The 22,166-nt window shown below is 43.1% G+C and overlaps 1 protein-coding gene across 4 annotated transcripts; it reads right to left on the bottom strand.

Moving 5' to 3' along the window:
* Positions 1–1,748: 1,748 nt before the first annotated feature.
* Positions 1,749–20,685, bottom strand: OPTN (optineurin). Of its 4 annotated transcripts, none has more exons than XM_075766027.1 (14): positions 20,487–20,685; positions 19,593–19,772; positions 17,602–17,804; positions 16,161–16,319; positions 14,734–14,810; positions 12,537–12,668; positions 11,314–11,398; positions 8,002–8,117; positions 7,183–7,332; positions 6,053–6,146; positions 5,239–5,397; positions 4,420–4,550; positions 2,941–3,020; positions 1,749–2,705 (listed from the first exon to the last, which is right to left on the bottom strand). In XM_075766027.1, the coding sequence occupies exons 2-14, from the start codon at positions 19,756–19,758 to the stop codon at positions 2,584–2,586; spliced, it is 1,674 nt and encodes a 557-aa protein (XP_075622142.1). In that variant the 5' UTR covers positions 19,759–19,772; positions 20,487–20,685; the 3' UTR covers positions 1,749–2,583. The 4 variants fall into 4 exon arrangements, with proteins under 4 accessions (XP_075622142.1, XP_075622206.1, XP_075622373.1 ...); XM_075766091.1 differs by having other exon boundaries at positions 19,593–19,769; positions 20,487–20,660; XM_075766258.1 differs by having other exon boundaries at positions 17,602–17,945; positions 20,487–20,622.
* Between the last annotated feature and the right edge of the window lie 1,481 nt (positions 20,686–22,166).

Here is a 22,166-nt window from a genome sequence, read left to right as displayed (position 1 = left end):
ATGGACCCCGTGAGCGCAGTGGAGAGAGGACAAGCAATGACAAAAATAGCTAATCTCTCTTAAAATTGGAATCCAGTGTTTCTGGAAGTGAAAGCCCTACATGAAGTCAGCCAGCAGTAAAGGCCACAGACCAGTTGCTGTCAGTCATAGTCTTGTATTTCTTGTGGACGGATGACGCAGCTCGTAAGCCACGTCATGGAGGGTGAGTACACAACTCCTTCACACATGCAACGCTCTGGTGAGGGTGTCAGATCTGTGAGGAGACGTGTTTGAACGCTGGGTCTTACCTCCCTGGTGCAGTGCTTGTGGGGAAGGGACTGTTCTTTTGTAGCTCAGCAGTGACAGTTGCTTTCTCCATTTCTGGTGTATGTGGAAATGGAGAAACCCTAGCTCCTAGGACTAAAATAATTGCTAGTTGTAGTCAGATCATAAATTGCTCTGATGTTTAAGACCTTTCAAGACGTATTCTAGCCAAATTGTATTATGTGATTATCTGCACAACAGGTATGGAAGTAGCTGTTCTTTTCAAACGAAAAAAAGATTGCGTTGATGGAGATCTGTTAAGTCCTGAACTCACCTTACTCTGTCCCACCACCTTTGTCCCTTGCTTGATTTACTAAATCTAATGCTATTTCCAGTAACTCCTGCAGTGGGACACACTGAGTACTGTCATCATAGCTGTCAGTTCTGTTCACAAATTCCCACTTTGGACTACTTAAAGCATGCCTGGTGAATAATTAATGCTACAATGGTCTTTTACCCTGATTTGCTATGTTCTGAGTAGAACTCATGTCCCTTTTATTAAATTACTTTTACCATTTTATTAGACTAATGCTGAAGGTAGTTATTCTGATCAGACTGTGCAATAGCAGCAGTTTATGATGACTGTGGCACTAACCTAAGGTCGCTGGGTACATAAAGGAAGTCAGTCACTTTCACACACACAAGTTCCATGGGAAGCTTGTGATCCACACAGTCCTTTGGGGGGATATTAGGTGACCATCTCCACAGAAGACCTTTCCCTCACCTTCTCCTTTCTGCTCATTTCTTTCTGCATTAGGAATGTGCAATTGCCTAAAATCCAGAGACACAAATTCCTGCTTGCTTGTTTTTATTCTGAACAACTTTTTAACAGATTAGTCCCTCAGATAACCACACCTCATGGTGAGAGTAAGGTTTTGGGATCAGGGCACCCTGTCTTTTGTTAAAGCCATTACAACTGAACAAGCAAAAACTAACTACAATTGCATTTTGTTATAGTTTTTCCCTTTACATAAACCTACTCCAGTGTAGGTGCTTTAGTTACACATGCAGTTTCTCTTGCCTTTTATCTTCCAGAGGTTCTAGTATTTCTACAGATCACACTGCCTATATATGAAGGAGGATTCAGGCTTCCTAACTCTGGCAACCCAACACCTCTGAGACCAGGGCACTGTATTACCAAATTAGGAAACGTTCAGGCTTATTATTTTCAATATCGCTTCAAAGTTCGCATTATAAAATGTTGAACTTCCATATTGAGGTTGTGTGATCATCCCACCCCGGTCCTTCTGAACACCGAGCTCATGATTCTGGCAATCAGTATGAAGTGGACTGGGCAAACGGACCTTGCTGGTTCCCCTCTGTAAGCTTAACAGACCCACCACAGAACAAGACCTTACACACTACAGTTCTTGCTACAAGAACTTTCACCTGTAGGTATTTACAATCCTGTTTCAGCCTCCAAAATATTCATAGGCATAGATTAATTTTATACTTGCAATAGATTTATTTTGAGATGTGAAAATCCATTATACTCTGCTCTTCAAATTAGGTTACATCCATCTCCACTCCTTCTAGCACAATACTGTACAGGTTCAAATGAATTTATAAAGAGGAATCAACACAAAAATGAACAGTTCTATAAAACCAAGTGAGTTAGGTACACAAGGAGCTACATGTATCAGACCTAAATGATCTGTTGTAAACCTTATCCACAGCTGGCTAAAGCAAGAAGTTACGTAAGCCATCAAAAATTTAACATCAGATTAGTATGGTCACAAGGGCAGCAATAAAACCGCCATCTGGAGAAAGAGCAGGGTTCATTTCAAATGCTCAACGAATACAGCACTACTCCATTTTGCTGAAAGCTTCTCAAACAGCTTTTTTAACGTATTGGTTTCCTGATATATAGTATACGAGAGATGAAGTATTTACAGGCTCACGGTACTTTAATTGATCAGCATATATGCCATCTCCCTTCTGACTTCAGTGATTCAGCCCTGTTCTGCGGGCTAGCCATAAGAGCAGAGCACATCAGAGGAATGTTCCTTAAAGATTTCGCAGCAGCAGACACACTGGGAATTCTTTAACGCATCCGTGTTGTTAACCTATAAAAATTCTCTTCCTAAAGCAGATTAAAAGAAGATTAGTGAATACAGGGCAGGGTATGGCTTTTACCCTTTTCCCATTGAATTAATGAGAAAAACCCTGAAAACCTCCTTCATGGGATGCAGAGTTGAGCATTATTCAAGCAGGAAGAAAAAAAACCAAAAGTGTTTGGGCAGGTGAAATTCCAGAAGGTGAAGAATTGGAGGGCATCACTCAATTAATGCAGTCCATCACGTGAATCTGCAGCGTGTCCAAATCAGGTAGAATTTCTTCACATTTGGGACATGAATACATTGAGATATTCCGCTGCTCTGGCCAGTCTTGATTACCAGTTCCTGCAAGCAGACAAGATAAATGATTACCTGTTGTATCACTTGATTTTTTCCACCCTCTTTTTGTGGAGCAGTTGAAAGAGGATTGGCAGCTGACTTCTAACAGCCAGAGAATCGTGCTCTCTGCAGCTACCCAGTTGGCAGAATCGCCGCAGGGGAGCTGGAGAGCCGCTTGCAGCCAAGCAAAGCTGTTTTTAAACTGAACACAGCATGGCCTGGCCCCATGAGCTTACAGTACCTCTTTGGACAAGGCAAGGTGAGTGTTCCTGATCTGGTGCCCTGGCTCCGTGGCGATTCTGCATCTCCGCCAAAGAGTTTCTGAGAATAAAAACGTAAGTCAAGGGGTCTGAAAAAAGACTGAACAAAAGGTATCTTCCCTTTGTTGCCAGAAAATGTAAGAGGTTTCAAAATAAATCAACGGATTTGCAAGTAAATCATGTCAACTGGTCATGTGTTTAGTTCTCAACTGCGGCTCAGAAACAGGACCTAGAAACGCTGCTGCTTTGTGAGGTCGTGCCAGGGTCCTGCTGGAATCAGGGTCATACAACTGACACCAGCAGGGTTTGAGCAGCTACACACCAAGGGATCTGGGGCACACTCCCCTGGGAAACTCCAAGGACTGTCAGCTATTCAGGGCAAACAGCAAATTTGATTAAAGTAGAAAAGCAACTTATACCATAAAAAGGGTTCAGTGCATAGTTAACGTGAAATGTAACATGCTTCTTCAAATTCTGGGTACTCTTGTACCCATGGCGTCCACAAGATGAGTGGAAGACACGTGGTTAGTATTTCTTTTTTCTCTTCTACAGCTAGGAGTGCTAAAATGGTGCAATTCCAGGGTATCACAGTAGTTGAAACTACGGGTACTTAGTTACCACTGCCACCTGGAGAAGTAGCAGATATCCTTGGCAGATACGCAGCAAGCTTAGCTGCAGATTCACCACTAAAATTGAGGCTAGAACTCAAAGAAACTCAATTGAATCAGCAGGGAGAATTTACAAAGTATGAATCATCCAAAGTGAAATCTTGCTAAGGCACCCAAGTAAGAACTAGCATGCCTTACAGGGACTTTATTGCAAAATTAAAATGAGAAGTCAGCCAACTCACTTTTTTCCTCTTTTAAAATTCAAATTAACCAAGAAATAAATGTCTGGAAAGTTGTTTCTACTGAGATACTAGCAAGACAGTGTTGGTCAACTCAAAGATCTTGGTCAATTAAGATGATCAGAGGGCTGGAACACCTGTCCTAAGAAGACAGGCTGAGAGAATTGGAGTTGTTCGGCCTGGAGAAGAGAAGGCTCCAGGGAGTCCTTAGAGCAGCCTGCCAGTACCTGAAGGGGCTACAGGAAAGCTGGACAGGGACTGTTTACAAGGGCAGGGAGTGACAGGACAAGGAGGAATGGCCTTAAGCTGAAGGAGGGGAGATTTAGATTAGATGTTAGGAAGAAATTCTTCCCTGTGAGGGTGGTGAGGCACTGGCACAGGTTGCCCAGAGAAGCTGTGGATGCCCCATCCCTGGAAGTGTTCAAGGCCAGGCTGGATGGGGCTTTGGGCAACCTGGTCTAGTGGAGGGTGTCCCCCCATGGCAGGGGGGTTGGAACTAGATGATCTTTAAGGTCCCTTCCAACCCAAACCAGTCTGTGATTCTATGGTAACAACTCCAGCACACAGGGTAACAAGACAGTCCACAGACAGCTCGGACAAAATCTGTTCTCACCGGCCAAGATCTTCAAGGTTTTGCTGCTCTTTTAGCAGGTATGCCAGCTGGACAGCCAACTGCTCCTTCTCCTCATGGATCTTCTCTCTTGCTGCTCTCTCAGCATGGAAATCAGAACAATAAACCTCCATCTGATCAGAGAAATGAAATCATGCTGAGAGTTTGTAACTTGGATGGAACCAGTCGTGTATCACATGCCAAAACAGCAAATCTGTATCACAGCCTGCATCTACTCAAAACTCTCCTACAGCACCTACACACTGCAAAATGAAGACCTGCACTACTTACAAGGTGAAGAAGACTCAGTAGTTTCTGGATTCTGTGTAAGATATTTCAAGTGTCTGATCTGGGACAGTGCTATTGCCCTCTGCTGTACAGAGGCAGAAGTGAGGTATAAACAAGCAGTGAGGAGGAGACTTGATGCAGACAAATCTGTGGCACAGATGGTGGAACTGGGCCAAGATGCCAGTTCTGTGCTTAAATGTGAGGGACACCCTTTTTAGTCACTGTTTACACATGCTGGTTTGAGTAAAATCATCCCCAAAACATATGCAGTGATTCTGCAGACAGTGGTTTTAAATACACAAACACATCTATTCCCAGCTTTTGTTTGTTGTGCCAGACTCCAGCATACACAGTCCCTCCTACAGAACCATAGGATATGGTGGTGACGGTTCTGCAGTGATCTGCAAGGCAGGCCGAGTAAGGGAATTATGCTTCGGAATTGAGGAAACGTATTCAGTACTCCAGAGTGAGCCATTAAATAGCTTCTGAACACTGGGTGGGGGAACTAGCCAATTTCTGAAGAAGAGCTGATACCTGAGCGCGGAGCACAGCCACGGTTTCAAGGTCCTCCTCTTGCTTAGCAATTATCTGCTTCATTTCATCTATCTGGAGCTGCTTTGCAGCAAGGGCTTGTTCTGCCAACTCCACCTTTGCATTCAGTTGTTCCACCACAACTTTATCCACTCTGTCCAGCTGCAAGGAAGAACTATGATTACAAGATGAACTCAGAATACAACACTGCTTCTTATGCATCCTGCCCTTGAAAAAGCTTCCAATTTTGGTCATCAAAGGAACTTAGAGACTAAGACAGCAGTGGTGATTGACATTTTAATTTAAAGGTTAGTTTTAAGCTTTCAAACTATACTGTATAAAATTAAAAGAGAACTCCCTAAAGGACAGTGCAAAGGTTGTTTGCCCATTTTCCAAAATTGTACAGAAGAATCTGGCATTTCCATGGAGCCTCAGTTATGAGCAGCACCTCGCAGTGGCAGGCATTCTATTTAAGCTTACAAAAATGTTTAGGGGTCTACCTTCCCATATTTACAAATTATGCTGCAGGAACACCTATATGCCTTTGCTTATCACTCATCTCTAAGGACTGGGCTCCATACTGCACTGCAGATTGCACCTTATCTAGAAAACACCACAGAAATACTGATGTGTGGATAAAGTTTTCTGTAACTGACAGCACAGGATGTATGTTTATCAGAGCAATGCTGCTATGTTGCATGCTATATTATGTAGAAGATGACAGTTGTTTCCTGCCCAAATTTGTTCCTAGAAACACTCTCCCATGCCTTCCAACTCCCCTCTAATTAATTATGATTTCTTCTTGTGATGAGTTTACCTCTTTAAGTTTCATTTCGTTGATTGTTTTCATTGCCTCAGTGAGATCAGGAAGGAGTTTGCTGTATGCCTCCTGCAAGCTACTAAATCTTGCCCTGTTTATGACAAGAAAAGAGGTGAAAGTTTGAAACACTTAAAAATTCTTTGAAATCTAAATAATGTGTCAGAATTTAGAAAAAAACTCAAAACCCAAAAAACAACACACTACCAGCTCCTTGCAAATGAATCTGCATTTCTGATGAGAAAATATGCTCCATCTCTCTTCCAGTGAGTTGTGTGCTGCTCTATCCATGGACTGAGTCCAAACAAATGTCCTTACTGATCATCTGAATCCATCACCCAGTATTTTTATATCAAGCTCACAAATTCTGTTCAAAATCTAACACCCCTCTTAGGAAGACATCTGAGTCTTGACTCGGAGACTTCAAGTGAAGGAGAATTCATCAGGAGAAGAATCAGACCAACTCCAAAGATAATGAGCAGCTTCTCCAGCAGCTACAGACAGGTCCTTCAGGGAGTTCAGCCTCTCTGTACAGCTTGGATTGACATTGTCACACTCCTTACATGGACTGTACGTGAAAGGGAGAGGGAAGCCAGAGCAAACAGGGAGTGTCTTTACTTCAGCTTCACTGCATACTCTCCTAGTTGCAAATGTACTGTAGAGACCATAGACCTCTTCAGTAATGTCACTTTCCCATCATTGTCACCACCTGACTTAAGCCTACCCTCCAAACTGTGGACGCATTTACCCCTGCTAGTCAATGGGACAACTGTTGTCACTTTTCTGCTTCCTCTGCTTGTATATTATACCTGACCCTATTCCATCTTTGACTTTATTACAAAAGGAAGATACTAGTCAGAGTTTACAGCTCAAATTTTCCTAAGAAGTGAGGGGTTCAGTAGACGAAAGAATACAATTTGGGCCAAATGTGGAGACTTCAGATTCAAAGTAACACAGATGCCGAGGTGAATGCGGGTTTCTAATTCAGATTCTACAAACATAACCTGGTTTCAAAGGGTGCAGAACACAAAACTTGTATTTCAGATTAAATTCCCCTTTGGCCAGGTTCCCTTGGACTCCCTTCCTCACTGACAATACCTTCCTGAAATATAAAACCAAGTCATACTCACTTTTCTTCATGTGTCTTGGCTTGCTCCAGCTTGACCTCTGCCTGCATGCTCTCCACCTGAAGTTCCAGCTTCTTGATGGTGTATGTTAGCTGGTGCTTCTCCTCCAATTCTGATGCAGCAGCCGAGCTTTTTCTTTCCAGTACTTGGCACCTGATAGAACAAGGAAAAAGTTGATCTCACCTGTTCACTTTTTCCTGACAGATTTGGCACACTAGGCATAAGACAAAAAGAATCTTTTGTGTGGTTCACTTTAAAGGTTTATTTTGATGAAGAACAAGGAAAAACAAAAATTAATCTATACACAACCATCAGAAAACAAAGCTACTGAAACCAATGTTTACTTTCTTACTATTGGAATTTGACAGAAAACTAAGCAACTAAACCCATGGTCTTGTAACCACTTTTTATAACATACACAATAGGTCTTCAAAAGCCCAGACAGTTCATGTGAAAAGGGTCATAATTAGGTCCCCATAATTAGCTTTTTCCCCTAAGATTAGAACAGAGATTGATTATGTGAAGCAGAGAACAGGAAATATTTGCCTTTACATCAGGAAAGATTAAAACTCAAATCTTAAAATTCAAGGCACTGGGGTTCTATTTGTAGAACTAGGTTGGCAGCTCAGATTTTCTGACAATTACTGTACTTCTGTACTTTCATCTCCACTTACAAAGAAGGACCAATCTTTCACAGCATTTCTGTGAAACAGATTTTTAAGTTGATATTTGTAGAGCTAGTGAGTTTCCTCCCAAGGTGGGAGTTGTCATACAAATATATACTGGGTGTCATGACAGAGCTTTTGTTCTTCTGAACCTTACTTTTCTTGAAGCTTCTTCTGAATCAATTCTGCTTCTTTTAACTTCTCATGGGCTTCCTGAAGCTCTTTAAACAGAGCACAGACTTGCAAATTCAGGGTTTCTACTTCACTGCCAACCTTTTAGAGAAAAAAATAAGGAAAATTACATATGGACAAATCAAGATAGGAAAGTGGCAGGCTAACTAAGAGATCTAACCAGGAACTATCATTCTTTCTCTAGAGAAAACAGTGTAAGTCAGTATGCACTGTTACACTCTATACTCAGTAAGGCCCCATCCACAAGGCTTCACAATTACCAATTATTCCTAAATACGGCAGAACCCCATTTTGACTTAACACTTTCATAAAATCCAGGCGACTCAAAAGACAACACTATTACTGATTTCCAGTGTTGACTAGAACACACATCATGCAGATGGGAAACACATTTAGATTTTCTTTCTCAGAGTTCACAATTTAAAACACTCATGAACAAAGCAGACAGACTTAGTGATTTCTGCCACTCCTCTAAGCAATAGTTGTAGTCTGTCAAAGAAACATAAACAAATGATCTGTCCCTAGGTAGGCTTCCAGTCTGCTAGCATCAGTGAGCTCTTTCAAAAGAGGTGTGACAGCAGATAAAAAGCAGAAGCAGCAGTTTGAAAGTAGAGAAGTAGACTAAAACCTTGGACTTTCTCTTCCCAGTTACATCCTGCACTGGCATTATCCCTTCCATTCTAGTTTCCTCCATTCTTGTTTTGTGCAGAAAGCAGAGAAAACAGAAGGCTTAATGCATTGTTATTTATTTCAATTATGCATGAAACCCCTCCAGCCAAATAGCTCTCTCCCTACATACACCAGCCTCTCCCACGCCACACGTACGAGTACCACAGGACTGGAAGGCTTCAGCTCTTGACTTTTTGAAGGAAAAAATACAACCCCAAATGGTAACTCCATTACCATTCATTCATGAATCACCTTTGCAAACCAAGAAGAAAATGATTTCTAGTAAAATTGTAATCAGTTTTGTTTTGAGTCACTGGCCCTCTCATTTGGGCTTCAGACCACAGGAAGATCGCTGAAGGATCCTGAAGACAGGCAAAAAAGTAGTACGAGGAAAGAAACAGCAGGTCTCCTCCTCCAACCCAAGACACAAAGGACACATAAGAGTTTCAACTCTTAAAACATATCTCCACACTCTGGAAGGTGTGCAACCTTTGACTCCTACTGGTTTGTAGTCTCTGGAGAAACATCCTGGAGCTTTCTTTCCTAAAGAAACATATGAATCCCATAAGTTTAATTGTCCCTAGTACTGTAATTTTCATTTAAAATGTCTTATCAAATGCACAGAAAGTCTCCAGTCCAGCTTGGGAATGAGCCGGGTGGCTGTAGCCAAAAAGATATCAGGTGTATCAAGAGCATGCTGCTGTCCTATTTCCTTGAAGAAAAGCTCCAGTTTTCTAACTGGACTGAACATAATGGTGTGAACGCTCACAAAGCACATTGCACTGCGCTTTTTCTGTCTCAGAAGCAAAGGGATCATTCTTCTACCATCATAGCTGCAAAAGAAGCCACAAAATTACTTCATGCAGCAATCCAACTAATCCAATCACAGTCACGGATGAAAGCACTGATTTTTGAAAGGTGGTGGCATTTCAATTTGCAGAAAACTAGACATCAGTAGAAATTGCCTTACAGAAAATATGTCAACAAATGAAACCATATAATACTGGCAAGAGTCTGAATTCTAATAAAGCAGGACTGTAAGTTCTTGGTCTCTGGTGAAAGCCATTGTAATTCAAGATATTTTACTTAAATGGGACACAATTGATCCATGCTTCTAGAAAGCAAGTCTGGCAGCCTCACTGAAAGAAAAGGCTTAACTGACTCAAAAAGTCCCATCACACAGCACAGATCGTCTCTCCCCAACACCCATTTCTTAGCCTGCCCAGGAAAGGAGCAGCGCCTAAATCATAGCCTCATAGGTCTCTGCTTCCGGCAAGCTTGCAAGCAGCATCCCAGGGAAGGCAGAGCAATAACTGCAGTGGTGCTTGAAGATGACTCGAGTCAGGAGACCTGGCTGAGGTTAGTGTCCGTCTGCCTGTTTGGCAGAGGATGTGCTCTAGTCTCTTCTCCCCCAGCCACTCCTCACTCTCCAAAGCCAAAGGAGGTTTGAGAAACTTTTCCTTCTGTACCAGGTTGTCTTCAAATGTAGAGTCCTCAAATGGTCCACACTGCACCCCCACACTGTTTCATTAAAGATCCAGAAATTCTACAATAGGGGGAGATAACATGAGCTCCGCTGACAACAGCCCTCTGGAGAAACTGAACAGCATATAAATGGAAACAACGAGTGCCATCACAAGGATATCACTACGGTGACCTCAATATCAGTACTTAGATGAGGAGCATCTGGCTCAAGCTGTAACTCAGGCAAAGTTGAGATAAAAATACTGGAAAGAATTAACTGAGACATAATCTGCTTTCCTTAGAAAGGACATCTCTTGGCCTGACCACAAACTGGTCTTGTTTAACTAAGCCAGCCCTGCCCTAAAATACTTGTCCTGGCCTTCAGAAGGGCACAGGTCTCCCTGCACATCCCACAGCATATTTGATAGCCCCATGCAGCACCTCAGATAACCCACACTACCTCATATACAGGCATTCTTAGTTGCCTGTATTATGCAGTTGCACTGAACCTGAATGGATCTCTCTGGCTGTGGCAGCTTACACACTTACCTCACAGAGACACCTACAATGGCAGGCACATAAATGTAGGTGTCTGAATCTGGAGGTGAATCCCAACCCCGACATCCATTCAAAGCCTTAACTAAAAACATCAGGACTGAGTTTGCCTGGAACTGTGTCTCAATCCAAGACAGTTATGTGCCACCATTGTAATACATCTCACCAAAAACATGAAAAAAATACCAGATGCCATATGAGCTCCACATTTAAAGTCTGATTTACAGTATGCTGTTACTGCATTCTAATCTAAAAGCTGACCTAGCCAGCAGTCAGGAAATTCACCCAGTCTAGAAGTGGAGCTGGAAATGACTGCATCCCTCTCTGTTTAGTGGGCATTGCCATGACAATGCAGTGCATCTGCAGTTATGCCATGCTTCCCTAATTCTTGGCCATCAATCTCACCCCTTTTTGGTGGCTGGGACCACTTCTAAGATGTGGATTGGAGAGATCAAAATTCACTTCCATGCCCTGTGCAGGATATTTGTCCATCGCTCTCTGAGTGCAAGTGGAAATCTAGGCCCTGAGATTGGTGGCCTCAACAAGTAAGCTGTATGTTGTTAAATCTCAGCTCGGGACAGGTACTTACAGCCTCTGAACTCTTCTCTTCTTCCCACTCAGTTTGTGTCCCACTCTCCAGGCAGTTGCTGGTTTCCTTCTCCAGCTCTGATAGTCTGGAAAACAGAAGGAGCCAATAATGATGGATTTGGCCAATATTTAAAGTGAGATTGTGTCTATTCAAGGATTTCATGTAAGCAATGTACTCTCTTCCTAACATCACAGCCACAAATGAGAGGCAGAACTGAAAGCACAGACATGCAGGAAAGCCTGCACAATCATGGGGGTTCCTGAAGAACACAGAACACGTATATTTAATTAAAAAGGATGTATAAGTCTGCAGGTGTGGTGAATGACAGTGACCTTCAGTCCACAATGAGCGATCTTTGGTATGGTCCAAAACTGCTAACCCTTTGGAAATGGGTCAGTCTGTTCACTGAATCCAGTAACTAATATTGCCTCTACTTTTCTTTGATATTTTCAGAGGCTGAGATTTCTAAGAATCATTTGGCTATGGCTCATTACCTCTTCTAGAATGACCACGTAGAAGCAATTACCATGACACCAACTTTTCACAGTAGATAATGTCCAAAAAGTCTTACTCTGTCTCTGCGAAGTAGGGATTTGCAACAGCTACTGCTTAGGCAATTTTCCATGCCTGAACAGCCATGCCAATTTATACCAACATAACTGAGCTGAGACAGATCCTCATGCAGGTTTCACTGGAAAAACTCTCTCTTAGACAAGTTTGGACTTAAAATTATTTTAGACATTTCTAAGGAGCTTTTGCAAGCTTACGCATTGCTAAATGTAGCCTGCCGATATCACGAAGAAGACTGTAATCCCTGTTTTATACAGAGTGATTTACTTAAGGCCCCACACGCAGATGATTCATACAAAACCAAATAACTATAGAGGAGCAAGTGGAGTGAACATCCTCAACTAGTCATCGTATCATTCTGACATAACCTGGGGAAAGTTCAAACCCAAGAGGAAATGCATAATTTGTCTTGATCTGTGGTGCTACAGGAAATAATAAAACATGGAAACTCTTTTGCCCACAGAAGAGAACCCGTGGTTTATCCCTATAAGGACTAGCACAAAAATAAGTTGTTATTACTACTGAGTGCTCAGGAAATTCCCCATCCAGGTCACACTGATATTTCAGCTTGTCTCTGATCATCCACAGACTTGGTAACTGCAGCAGCCCTGAAAGAAAACAGCTCCAAATGTTACAGTGCACCCACTTCATACCTCTCTCTGTGATCCTGCAGCTCCTTCTCAAGTTTTTCCCTCTTCTGAGTTTCGTTTCTAAGGCAGCAGAGCAGCTGGCTCACAGTTAGCTCCTCAGATTCCAAATTCTTAGATTCATCTGCAGGTTTTCTCCTGCTCCAAACCAAACCAGAAGTAAGTAACAACACCTATGATTTCACTAGAGCACTCCCTTATCCCTAATTCTGGGATCCAGTCTGAGACCACCACTTCACACAGTGCTGAAAACCAACATTCTGAGAAAAGGGCTCATTCCCAAGAACCAAGACCTGCCCACAAGCCTCTAGCCACAGTCCTCGTGCGTGCATATGTCCTTGCTTTGCACAGTGTTCACAGAGTCCCCTTCAAGCTGCAGGAACAATTTAGTACTTAAGCAAGGAAAACAAAAGCAGTCAAGACAATACAAAAGCCAGTGCATTTCTGACCTACTTTGCAGCCCCTTCTGCAAAGTACTGCTGTCTGTTCCCAAAATAACATTTTTCCAATGAAACGTGCAATATTTCTTATGTCCATGTCATTCCTTTCCAGGAAAAGAAGGCACGTTCCACTAAAAATGGTGATCAGAAATTGCTTTCTTTTTCAGAAAAAAATCTCTTCAATGTTTCACCTCCCTCATATTCTATAGCTACAGCATTATGCTACTGTAGAAGTGAATGAAAACAAATACAAAACTATCTGAAAAAAAAGGTAAGTTAATTTCCTGGTAATAAAATACCGTATTCCATTCCCTACATTTTTATGTCCATCTACACAGAAAGTCAAAATCCCCTAACTATACGGTAAGATAGGCAGGTTATATACACTGTAAATTTCAGAAGCTCAGCTGTAAAATAGCATGTGTTTAAAACTTTGCTTTTGTAGTTCAGAACAGAAAGTAAAGCATAGTCCTCTCTGTGCTCCTGAGAACTCAAAATCTTTGGTGAGCAAAATTCAATATCCCAAAGACAGTGTTCAGCCAGGGTATTTTAAGTAAATAACTTTTATCAGGGGATTTTTATTGCACAGTTCTACTCTTACAGAAATAAACCTGTCCTGAGGGGATCACATTTCTCTGAACCTGTTAACAGCACCAGTCTAAAGTTTCAATGCTGGACAAAGACACATGGTGACACAGGAAATATTTTAAGAGGTACATATAACCCCTGTTCTTGTAGATACAGCCCAGACACTCATCAAAAGGTAAGCAACTCCCACAGAGAATGTCTTCTTATAATCAGAGTGGTCTCACAAACCACCGCTGTCGACAAGCTTAATACTTGCAGCCTGGTCTGTGGTGAGTTCTCTCAGTTTCATCCATGAGCATAACTTTTTTTTCCCCCTTTCAACTTCTCAACTGCATGCTGAGGGACAGGTTTTCTATGTCATTACATTAAAACACTGTTCTTCCTTGCAGTGACATAGGGAGTGACAACCTGTACATGGAGCACAACTTTCTGGCCTGCTATGCCCTTAGCATTTTCTGTATCCTTTCCTTCCAAAAGCAAAGGCCACAAAGTGAGTAAGAGAGTTCAGCCACAACCATTTAGCTGCTAAATTGGGCAGTATCCAAAATGGAAAGTTTAATAGTATCAGCTGTCTATGTCCATGAGCAGTAAAGGTTCAGCTAGGGGCAAGAAAGTCCCTTGTGCCCTGGAGCTGATGGAAAGATCAAATTTTGAGAAGTAACCTAAACAGAATGCTGTTATCTTAAGCCTAGTAACCTGAAAAATAAGGACTATGTTATTGCATTGTCAGTCTACCCCACCATGATGCACAAACAGAACAGACAGGTTCAGATTTGCAAGACTACAAGACCTCTGATTCTTACCAACATCATTGTAATTGGGTGGAGGACAGATATTCTATTAGATGGTCGCCAATGACTAGAAGGGAGGGAGTCCCTGCAGCCCCTCTTTATCTTTTCTGTTTGGCCTTCCTTAAAAGCCTGAAAAGTTAGCAAGTCAGCATGTATGTAAATGCCTGGCCAACTGGCCACAATCCCTCTTGTCAACTAGCGACAATTGCAAGGAAAAGTGCCAGAGCGCTGAGGGTCCTTCTGATATGGTAGGAAGGTAGAGCAATGGAGGCATCCAAGTCCACAGAAAAACAGGATTTTCTATAGTGCATTCCTCAGAAAAAGTTCCCTCACATTGAGAACAAAACACATTGCAGAAGTCTGGATCATACACAGCACACATACATGTAGATAGCAACGTTACTGGTCGTTTCACCACTATTCTCTTGATGTTCCTTTGCAGTTCTATTTATTTCTCCTTCCTAGGAAAGAAAAAACACTATTAGCTTGGTATGTGGACTAAACTAGACACAATTTTATTTACCTGAGTTAAGGAAGGAAGAAAAAAAGAGGGAAAAACTACTGTTGTGGCAATAAAAATAAATAAAATGCAAAAATTCTACAGATAAGTTTTCATGTTTGGAAATTCTTAACTTAAATACTTCACATGCCTTTCCCTGCATCTCTTCCAGACTGATCAGAGAAGAGGAACAACAATGAGATTTAGTCTTCTCCTTTCATCATCAACTTCCATGGCCACTCTCCCCTACAGAGATGACTGGGCACCACACAGCAACAGCACTGCAGGTGACGTTAAATATAAGCCTAAAACCCACTCTCCTGCCTCCAAAAAGAACCACTCTTCTTTCCACTACAAAACTCACTCCTTGATCTTTGTAGCCCAAAGGACAATCTTTGTAGCACAAAAAGGAGAACACATCCTTGAAGGTTTCCTGCAGTCTTAAGTTTTCTCCAGCAACTCCAAACAAGTTTTAATTGAATTCTCTTAATTTCTTCTTGCACTGGTACTTTCCAGAGAGGGATCTGCTATTATGGGGATAGAGGACACCCAAATTTTCACATTTTGCCTGTGAAGATTTTTCAGACACAAGAACAGTATAAAAAGTAGATTTTTGTGCCTCTAGCAAACCTCTACAGCTTTGCACTTGGTTTAGTTTGCCTGCATCATTACATATCTGTCAGTAGAAAGCGAGCCCCATTCTCAAAAGAGAATGCCCCCCTCTATGCATAGGTGTTGGCCCTTAACAAAATATAGTACAGATGTTCCCAGGAATTCCAACTAACATAAGACTCAACATTTTGAATCAGTCAGAAGTCACCCATTGGAGCATGTTGTTTTTTTCAGAGAATATTTTTAGTGTGATGGAGGCTACCTATGAAATTAATTTACTTTGAGCATGAAAGTGGAAGGACAAAAATTCCAAGTCCTTTACCACTACATCTTGTAACACACAAGTGCTCCATGTCAGGTAATCTAAGAGACTATGCAACTCTTCTCCCAAATTCACCATGCTTGTATTTTGTATTACTGCTGTGCTAGCAGTTTGCTGTTCCCTCACAAATGGGCAGAAAGACTTTTCATTGACATGGGCATAGATTCACCCTTTTTACTAAAGGAAGACAGGGTACTAAATACCTCACTGTAGAATGTCATCAAGTAAACATCGTCACCGTAATTACACTCAGACCTGACTTCCTCAACATTCAGCCTGGTACGAGAAGAAAATTCAGTTTGCAAGTAAAGGAGGACCAAGCTAGAAACAAAGTTTCTGGCCACACGTCACTGTGTTCTTTTTAGTCCTCTCACTTACATTCATCCCGATCTCCACAAAGGAATCCTCTACTGAGGATATGTTCAGCTTGACCTGCAGTTCTGAAATGATGGCTAGCAGATCTGTCTTCTCAGCCTGGAGCCGCTGCACCTGGGATTTCAGCTGCCTCACTTCCTTCTCAGGAGCCACGCAGCCCTCCTGGGATAAGCAAACCCTGCGTTAGCCAACCAAAAGGAAATACCAGTCCAGGAGCACAGAGCCTGTATGTAACAATGGTGTCCTGCATCCCTTCTCTGTTTAAGTTTGCCTGAAAAAACCCAGTGTACAAATCCCTAAACTATGCTTTTGTCCACTAGACGGCAAGAAGTCTAAACTGTGAAACTAAGTTAATCAAACGATGAGCATCGTGCTTCTGGAAAATGTGGGCCTAGTTCTCTGAATGCACAGATAATTACGATGTAAATCTTTGCCTGAATCTATGCCTCTCACTACCACACAGGGTCTCAGCCAACCTACAGAATTCTTGCCCAGAATTACTGTATTTTTTCACCTATATCCTTATTCCTCTTTTCCCAAATCTACCTAAGATTCTAGGAAGGGCAGCAGGCAGAGAGCTTTCAGCCTTTCCCTGCCACACAACTCTGTACCCCATCTCCACGTGTAAACCTCTCCCTATATCCCTTCCCTTCCACAAAGCCTCTGTGCCTCAGAGATTCTCCCCAAACTTAATCTCTCCTTACAGTCATGACTGTCTCCTTCAACTTCTGTCTCTTCCCTTTCCCCAGGACCCTCAAAACCCTCTCTTAAGCCTCTACATAACCAGGAAGCCTCATTTTTTTTTCTCTCCTTTAGATGCCTTACCCTATTATGAAACCTTCCATGTGAGTTTGTTTCTTCCTTATTTTGTAATCTGAGCCTTTCACCTCCTGGTAATGCCTTTATTACACCACACACCATCAGTGTAAATTATGGACAATTCCTGGAGCCTGAATTACATTCTAATCGATCATTCATGCCAAATCTGCAAACTCTTGCTATGCTAACAGTGTGTCTCATCCCACAGTACTGCCCTACCCACCTGACTTGCTGCTGTCTCTATAATCTGCTACAAAAGCAATTAAATGATCATGAGAGATTGATAATCTAATGAGCAAAAGGAGGGATAAAGTCAAGAGCTACTCAATACTAAACAAAATAAAGAATTAAAAGTTAGCAAGAAACATTAATTTCTTATGTCAAGAATGTTAATTATCATTAATTAAATGTTAATTAAAATGTAAATTATCTCAGGTCTGGCACAATTAATACACTCTGAGTAGACTCACTTTATAAAATAAGTCAGGCCAAGACCTCTTGTTAGAGCATAAGGATAAAACCGGAGATGTTAGCAAATCTCCAAACCTCCCAGTGTGCTGAAGGGACACAAATTCTCCAGACTTTCCATTTAAAATCACATCAATCCAACCAATTCCTTATTTACCATTTCAGCTCCTTCTTCTTTTTCCTTTAAGCTGTGAAGTTGTTGCTGTAGCTGTTCATTTTCAATGCACTTGGCTTGCAAGCACTGCTTAGCTTCCTTAAACTTTAACTCGTAAAATTCTCTTTCTTCTTTCTGCTTCTCTCGCCAGATGGAAAGTTCCTCGTATCGGTCCTTCATAGCTTGGTTATGCAACTTCATGGCTTCTAAATGATAGCCAGAGACAAGACAGTGACTCACGTTAATACTCTGTCAATGAAACAGCAGATTTCTTCTATGGTCAGCTCAGCATTCTTCAGTGGGTTAGCAATAATTAGGTATGAAATGCGAACCTCCTCCTCATGTATCTTAAATACCAAACTAAAATGAAACTTATTATAGTTAGCACTATAAAAAATAGCATTAAATATATTGCTGAAATCACATGCCCACACTCTCTCACTTTTGACTTATTCCTAAACCCAGAAGTCCAAGCAAGAAGTATTGTTCACAAGAGGTACTTGGTATCTTGCTGCATGTGTTATTTACATGATCAACTCAAGTGAAACTACTGAACTGATATTCTGAAACTACTGAGACCTGGTAGGGAAAAGAGACATCCTAGACTGATAAACTGCTGCATGAAAATGGATGTGATCTAATCGAAAGTCTCAAATATGCTCAACAATGTTGAAAAAATACACCTGACAACTTACAGTTAAGTTAGTTCCCCCTGGCTGGGAAGCTATGTGTGTGTATCAAAGTCAGTATGTAACAGCCTCAGTCTTAATATTACAAAATGCTTACAAGATTTTTAGGAAGAGTCAATGGAAATATTTCAGACTTGCTTTTTTTAAAGCAAGAAACTCAAAGCCAGTTGCTTGAAAAATCTTTTATACATTGTATTTTCCAGTAACTTCCATTATGTCCTGATGTATAAGCTGCCAACAAGTCCATCAGGTTATGTAAATAAATCTAGCTCTGGAGAATGATTCTGCAAGTATGAGTTGCAGCTGTAAATATGGTCCCAAAACATTATCTTATATGATATAGGACCTTTTAGCAAAATAGCAGAGGCACTTCTAGAAACAACTTTCCTGCCAGATACCCATGGGATTCCAAGGCAGAGAACTTGGACCAAGTCCAAAAATTATTCAGGTGGAATTTAAACACTGGTGTAAAATCACAGCACACAAGATAGGTGACTTCATGCTCTGCTGTCATATAAACAGTGAGGTACCTCTGTCTTTTATACAGAAAATTCCCAAATCCCTTGGGTTTTGCTCTATCCATTTTCAAAAAAATATATATCTGACACCTAAACGCCTGGGATTCAGAAAGAAAGCTCTCTCACGTGAAAGGCTCAACTTATTAGGCATTTTCAGGGAAACCTGTTGGTTTCTCCCAGATAGGCCCTGCCCTGGCTGTCACTTCCTTGTGAAGTAGGGAAGGTGCTGCCACATCTAAACATCCATAGTCATTACGACACACAGTGTGGGACAGCCTGCCTCAATTCCCCTCTCTGCCCAAGAGGATGCAGCTCCTTTCGGAGAGCATCCTAACACAAACTGTTGTGGACATTGTACAGTACCCACCCCTCCTGATGCAGCAGTGGCAAAATGTTAGTCTGTCTATAACAGAGCTGCCCATCAATCCTAAAATACACACCAAAAAAGCTTTTAGAGTTTGATGAGCAAAGAGCATATCATAGTATGAGATTTTTCACCTTGTCTCCCAAAATATACAGTTCTATACTGCTTATTATGTGTAATTCTGAAGCAAATAAATCACCCATACATTGGGCTGTTCTTCCCCTAATCTTCCATACTGATTTAATTTGATGCGTCCTATCAAACTGGCCTGGCCATTTGCAGAGTTACTTATACAGCAAATGCTACCCAGGTATAAAATGTTATTCAGCAAATGAACACTGAATTCATACTCATAGGACAAAAAACCCCACAGAAGAGACTCAGGGCTTTTGCATTTCAAGACCAGTTCACATGCACATTCACCTTTTAACTCATTGTTCTCAGTGATTAGTTCTTTCATCTGTTGTACCATCTCTTCTGGGGTGTAAGTACTAAGGGCTGGGGCAGTCATGCTGTCTGTTCCGTTTTCCATTTTATTCCTGGGATCCTCTCCATTTTCATCAGGATGGCTCTTCAACTTGCTGGACATCTCTGAAGCGTCTGCTACAAGGTTTGCAAAGAGAAAACTCTCAATTTCTTGCCCAATAAATGGGCAAAAAACCCATAATCATACCTTTATTTTATCCAGACAAGCAAGCCACGCATGTTGTCCTAACACGCAGGCACCTTCCAATCCCTCTGACCCCGCTACACCAGAGTATCTGTGAGTCTCCATATCCCATTAACCCCTCACAGGGCTGCATGAATAAAGCAAGTGATCCCCGAGACGCCTCTCAGGCTCTCGGGACCCTTCCTCTGGGGACGAAACAACAAGAACCCCTGTCTCACCCACTGTCCCCCTTTTCCTTCACCAGCCCTGGACATGCACAGCCTGACAGTATTTTGGGAGGTCGGCAGCTCCCGTCCCTGAGGACAGCGGGCTCCGACACCGACCCGGCCCTGACAGGGCCCAGGGTGCCGCTGCCTCCCGCCGCCCCGCTCGGCCCCAGCGTGCCCCGACGCTGCGTTTCACGCCGAAACTCCATTTCTGTTGATGTTTAACTTTCATTTTCGCTTTCCTGACCCCTTTTTCCTTCTCCACTGCACACCTAGCACCTCGCCGCGGTACCGGGGAAGGCTGAGGCGCCCGCGCCCGCCTCTGCCCAGTCACGGCCGCTCCGTCCCGCCACCACCCCCAGGCCGGGGTTCCGGGAGCCGAAAACCAGCGTTCCCCCACTTGCCCTTCCCCGGCGCGGCCCGCCCTGCCCGCAGGCCCACCCCGGATCTGCCGAGTCACCGGGCGAGCTCGCCCACGGCGATCGCTCGGGAAACCGGCCGCCGCCGCCCGCTGTTACCCCGCGCCGGGCTCGCCTCAGGGGCAGCCACCGCCGCCCCTCGCCGAGCGTCTCCCCCCTCACGGTGCGCCCATGGCGGCAGCGACCCGGCTCAGCTGACTTCCCTCCCCCGCCGTCCCCGCCTCCTCCTCCGCGGGGACTTCCCCAGCTCCGCGCTTCCTGCCCACCGCCGGCTCGGCGGCAGGGCAGGTTGCCGATCACCCTTTGGTGCCAGGCCTCCAGCGGCCTCGACCTCTCCCGGGCACACAGCGTCTCCCTTCCCTCACACACCCCGCCGCGGTTCCCGGCCTGAGGAGCTCAGGGCCTTTGAACCAAGCGAGAACCGAAGCAACATCTCCCAAGGAGAAGCGAGGTTGTGTGGGAACGTGCTGCCCATCAACAGGGAAAATTGTGGGTCTTCACAGGAGAAGACAGACAGACTGGGGGATATGGTGGAGCGTCAAGAGGATAATTAGAAAGGGCTTCTCTTGCACGAGGCCTAAAAGACAGGATCAGGCAGTAAATGTGAGGCAAGAGAAAGGGAATGCTTTTTGCACAGGGCACAGTAACCTGTTAGTGATTATTGCCATGGGGTCACATCAATTGGGATGGGGCTTGCCACGCTATGGGGATGTAGTCCATTAACGGCTGTCAAACATCACGGCTGGACGCAGTGTATGGCCTGGGAAGTCCTTAAGTGCCTGGTTCCCAGGGATGGAGTTGATTGGAGCAGCTGATCCCGCACAGTCCCAGTGCTTAGTGACTGTCCTTAGCCGCATGCTGGGCTGGATGTACCCCCACAGTGCCTGTTCTTAGGTAATAGGGCCAGCAATGATATTTTGATTCCTTTGTTTTCAATGGGAAAAATGTAGTTTTAGCTAAAATGTCAGCTTTCCATGTGGAAAATACCAATCTTTCTTTAATTAACCACCTGGCTTGAGAATAAGCTCTTTTGATTTGAAAATGTTGCTTTGATATCTCCTAGGAGCTGTGAACTGTCTGCTGTTTAATGAAGTCATGCCCTTCTGTGGATGGTCTCCCCAGCTGCCCTTGAGCGCCACAGCCAGAGACTTCACGGCACGAGAGAGAGAAGAGAGGTGCACAGTGGATGGTGAACAGCAGCAGGGAGCAGTCTTTTTACAGCTGAGACACTTCAGCATTCAAACTGAGGGTGCAGGTTACAAATCTCCCTACAAATAAAACCAGCAAATATTTGGGACCACCTATGTATTAAGGAACAGAGCTGATTGATAGCGGGTTTATGCATGGTGAGCCCATAATCCATGTGCTTTCTGCTTACACTGCTAACAAAGGGAACCCAGCTTCTTACAGGTACACCGAGATCATCTCTTCTTGCAGGAGTGAGATCTCTGAATTACTGTCATCTCCCATCACTGCATCCATGGCGGGTATGTTAGACAGGAGTATATGGGAGTTAGAGGGGCAATAAAGGGAGCTTCTGTGAGAACAAGGAGCAGAAGTACTAGCAGCTCATCATAGCTCTTTATTTGAGCTCTGAGCTAAGTTCTTGCAAACTGCAGGACTTCACTGTGCATGCAGCAAAGGCAAAAGAAGAGCAACAAAGATCCACAGTTTTACTTGTCAGAGGAATTTAAAGAAGTGT

Source organism: Balearica regulorum, chromosome 1 (assembly GCF_011004875.1).
Source record: "Balearica regulorum gibbericeps isolate bBalReg1 chromosome 1, bBalReg1.pri, whole genome shotgun sequence".
Taxonomy (NCBI): domain Eukaryota; kingdom Metazoa; phylum Chordata; class Aves; order Gruiformes; family Gruidae; genus Balearica; species Balearica regulorum.
Note: the sequence above shows the minus strand (reverse complement) of the source record. Positions and strands in the feature narration are given on the sequence as shown.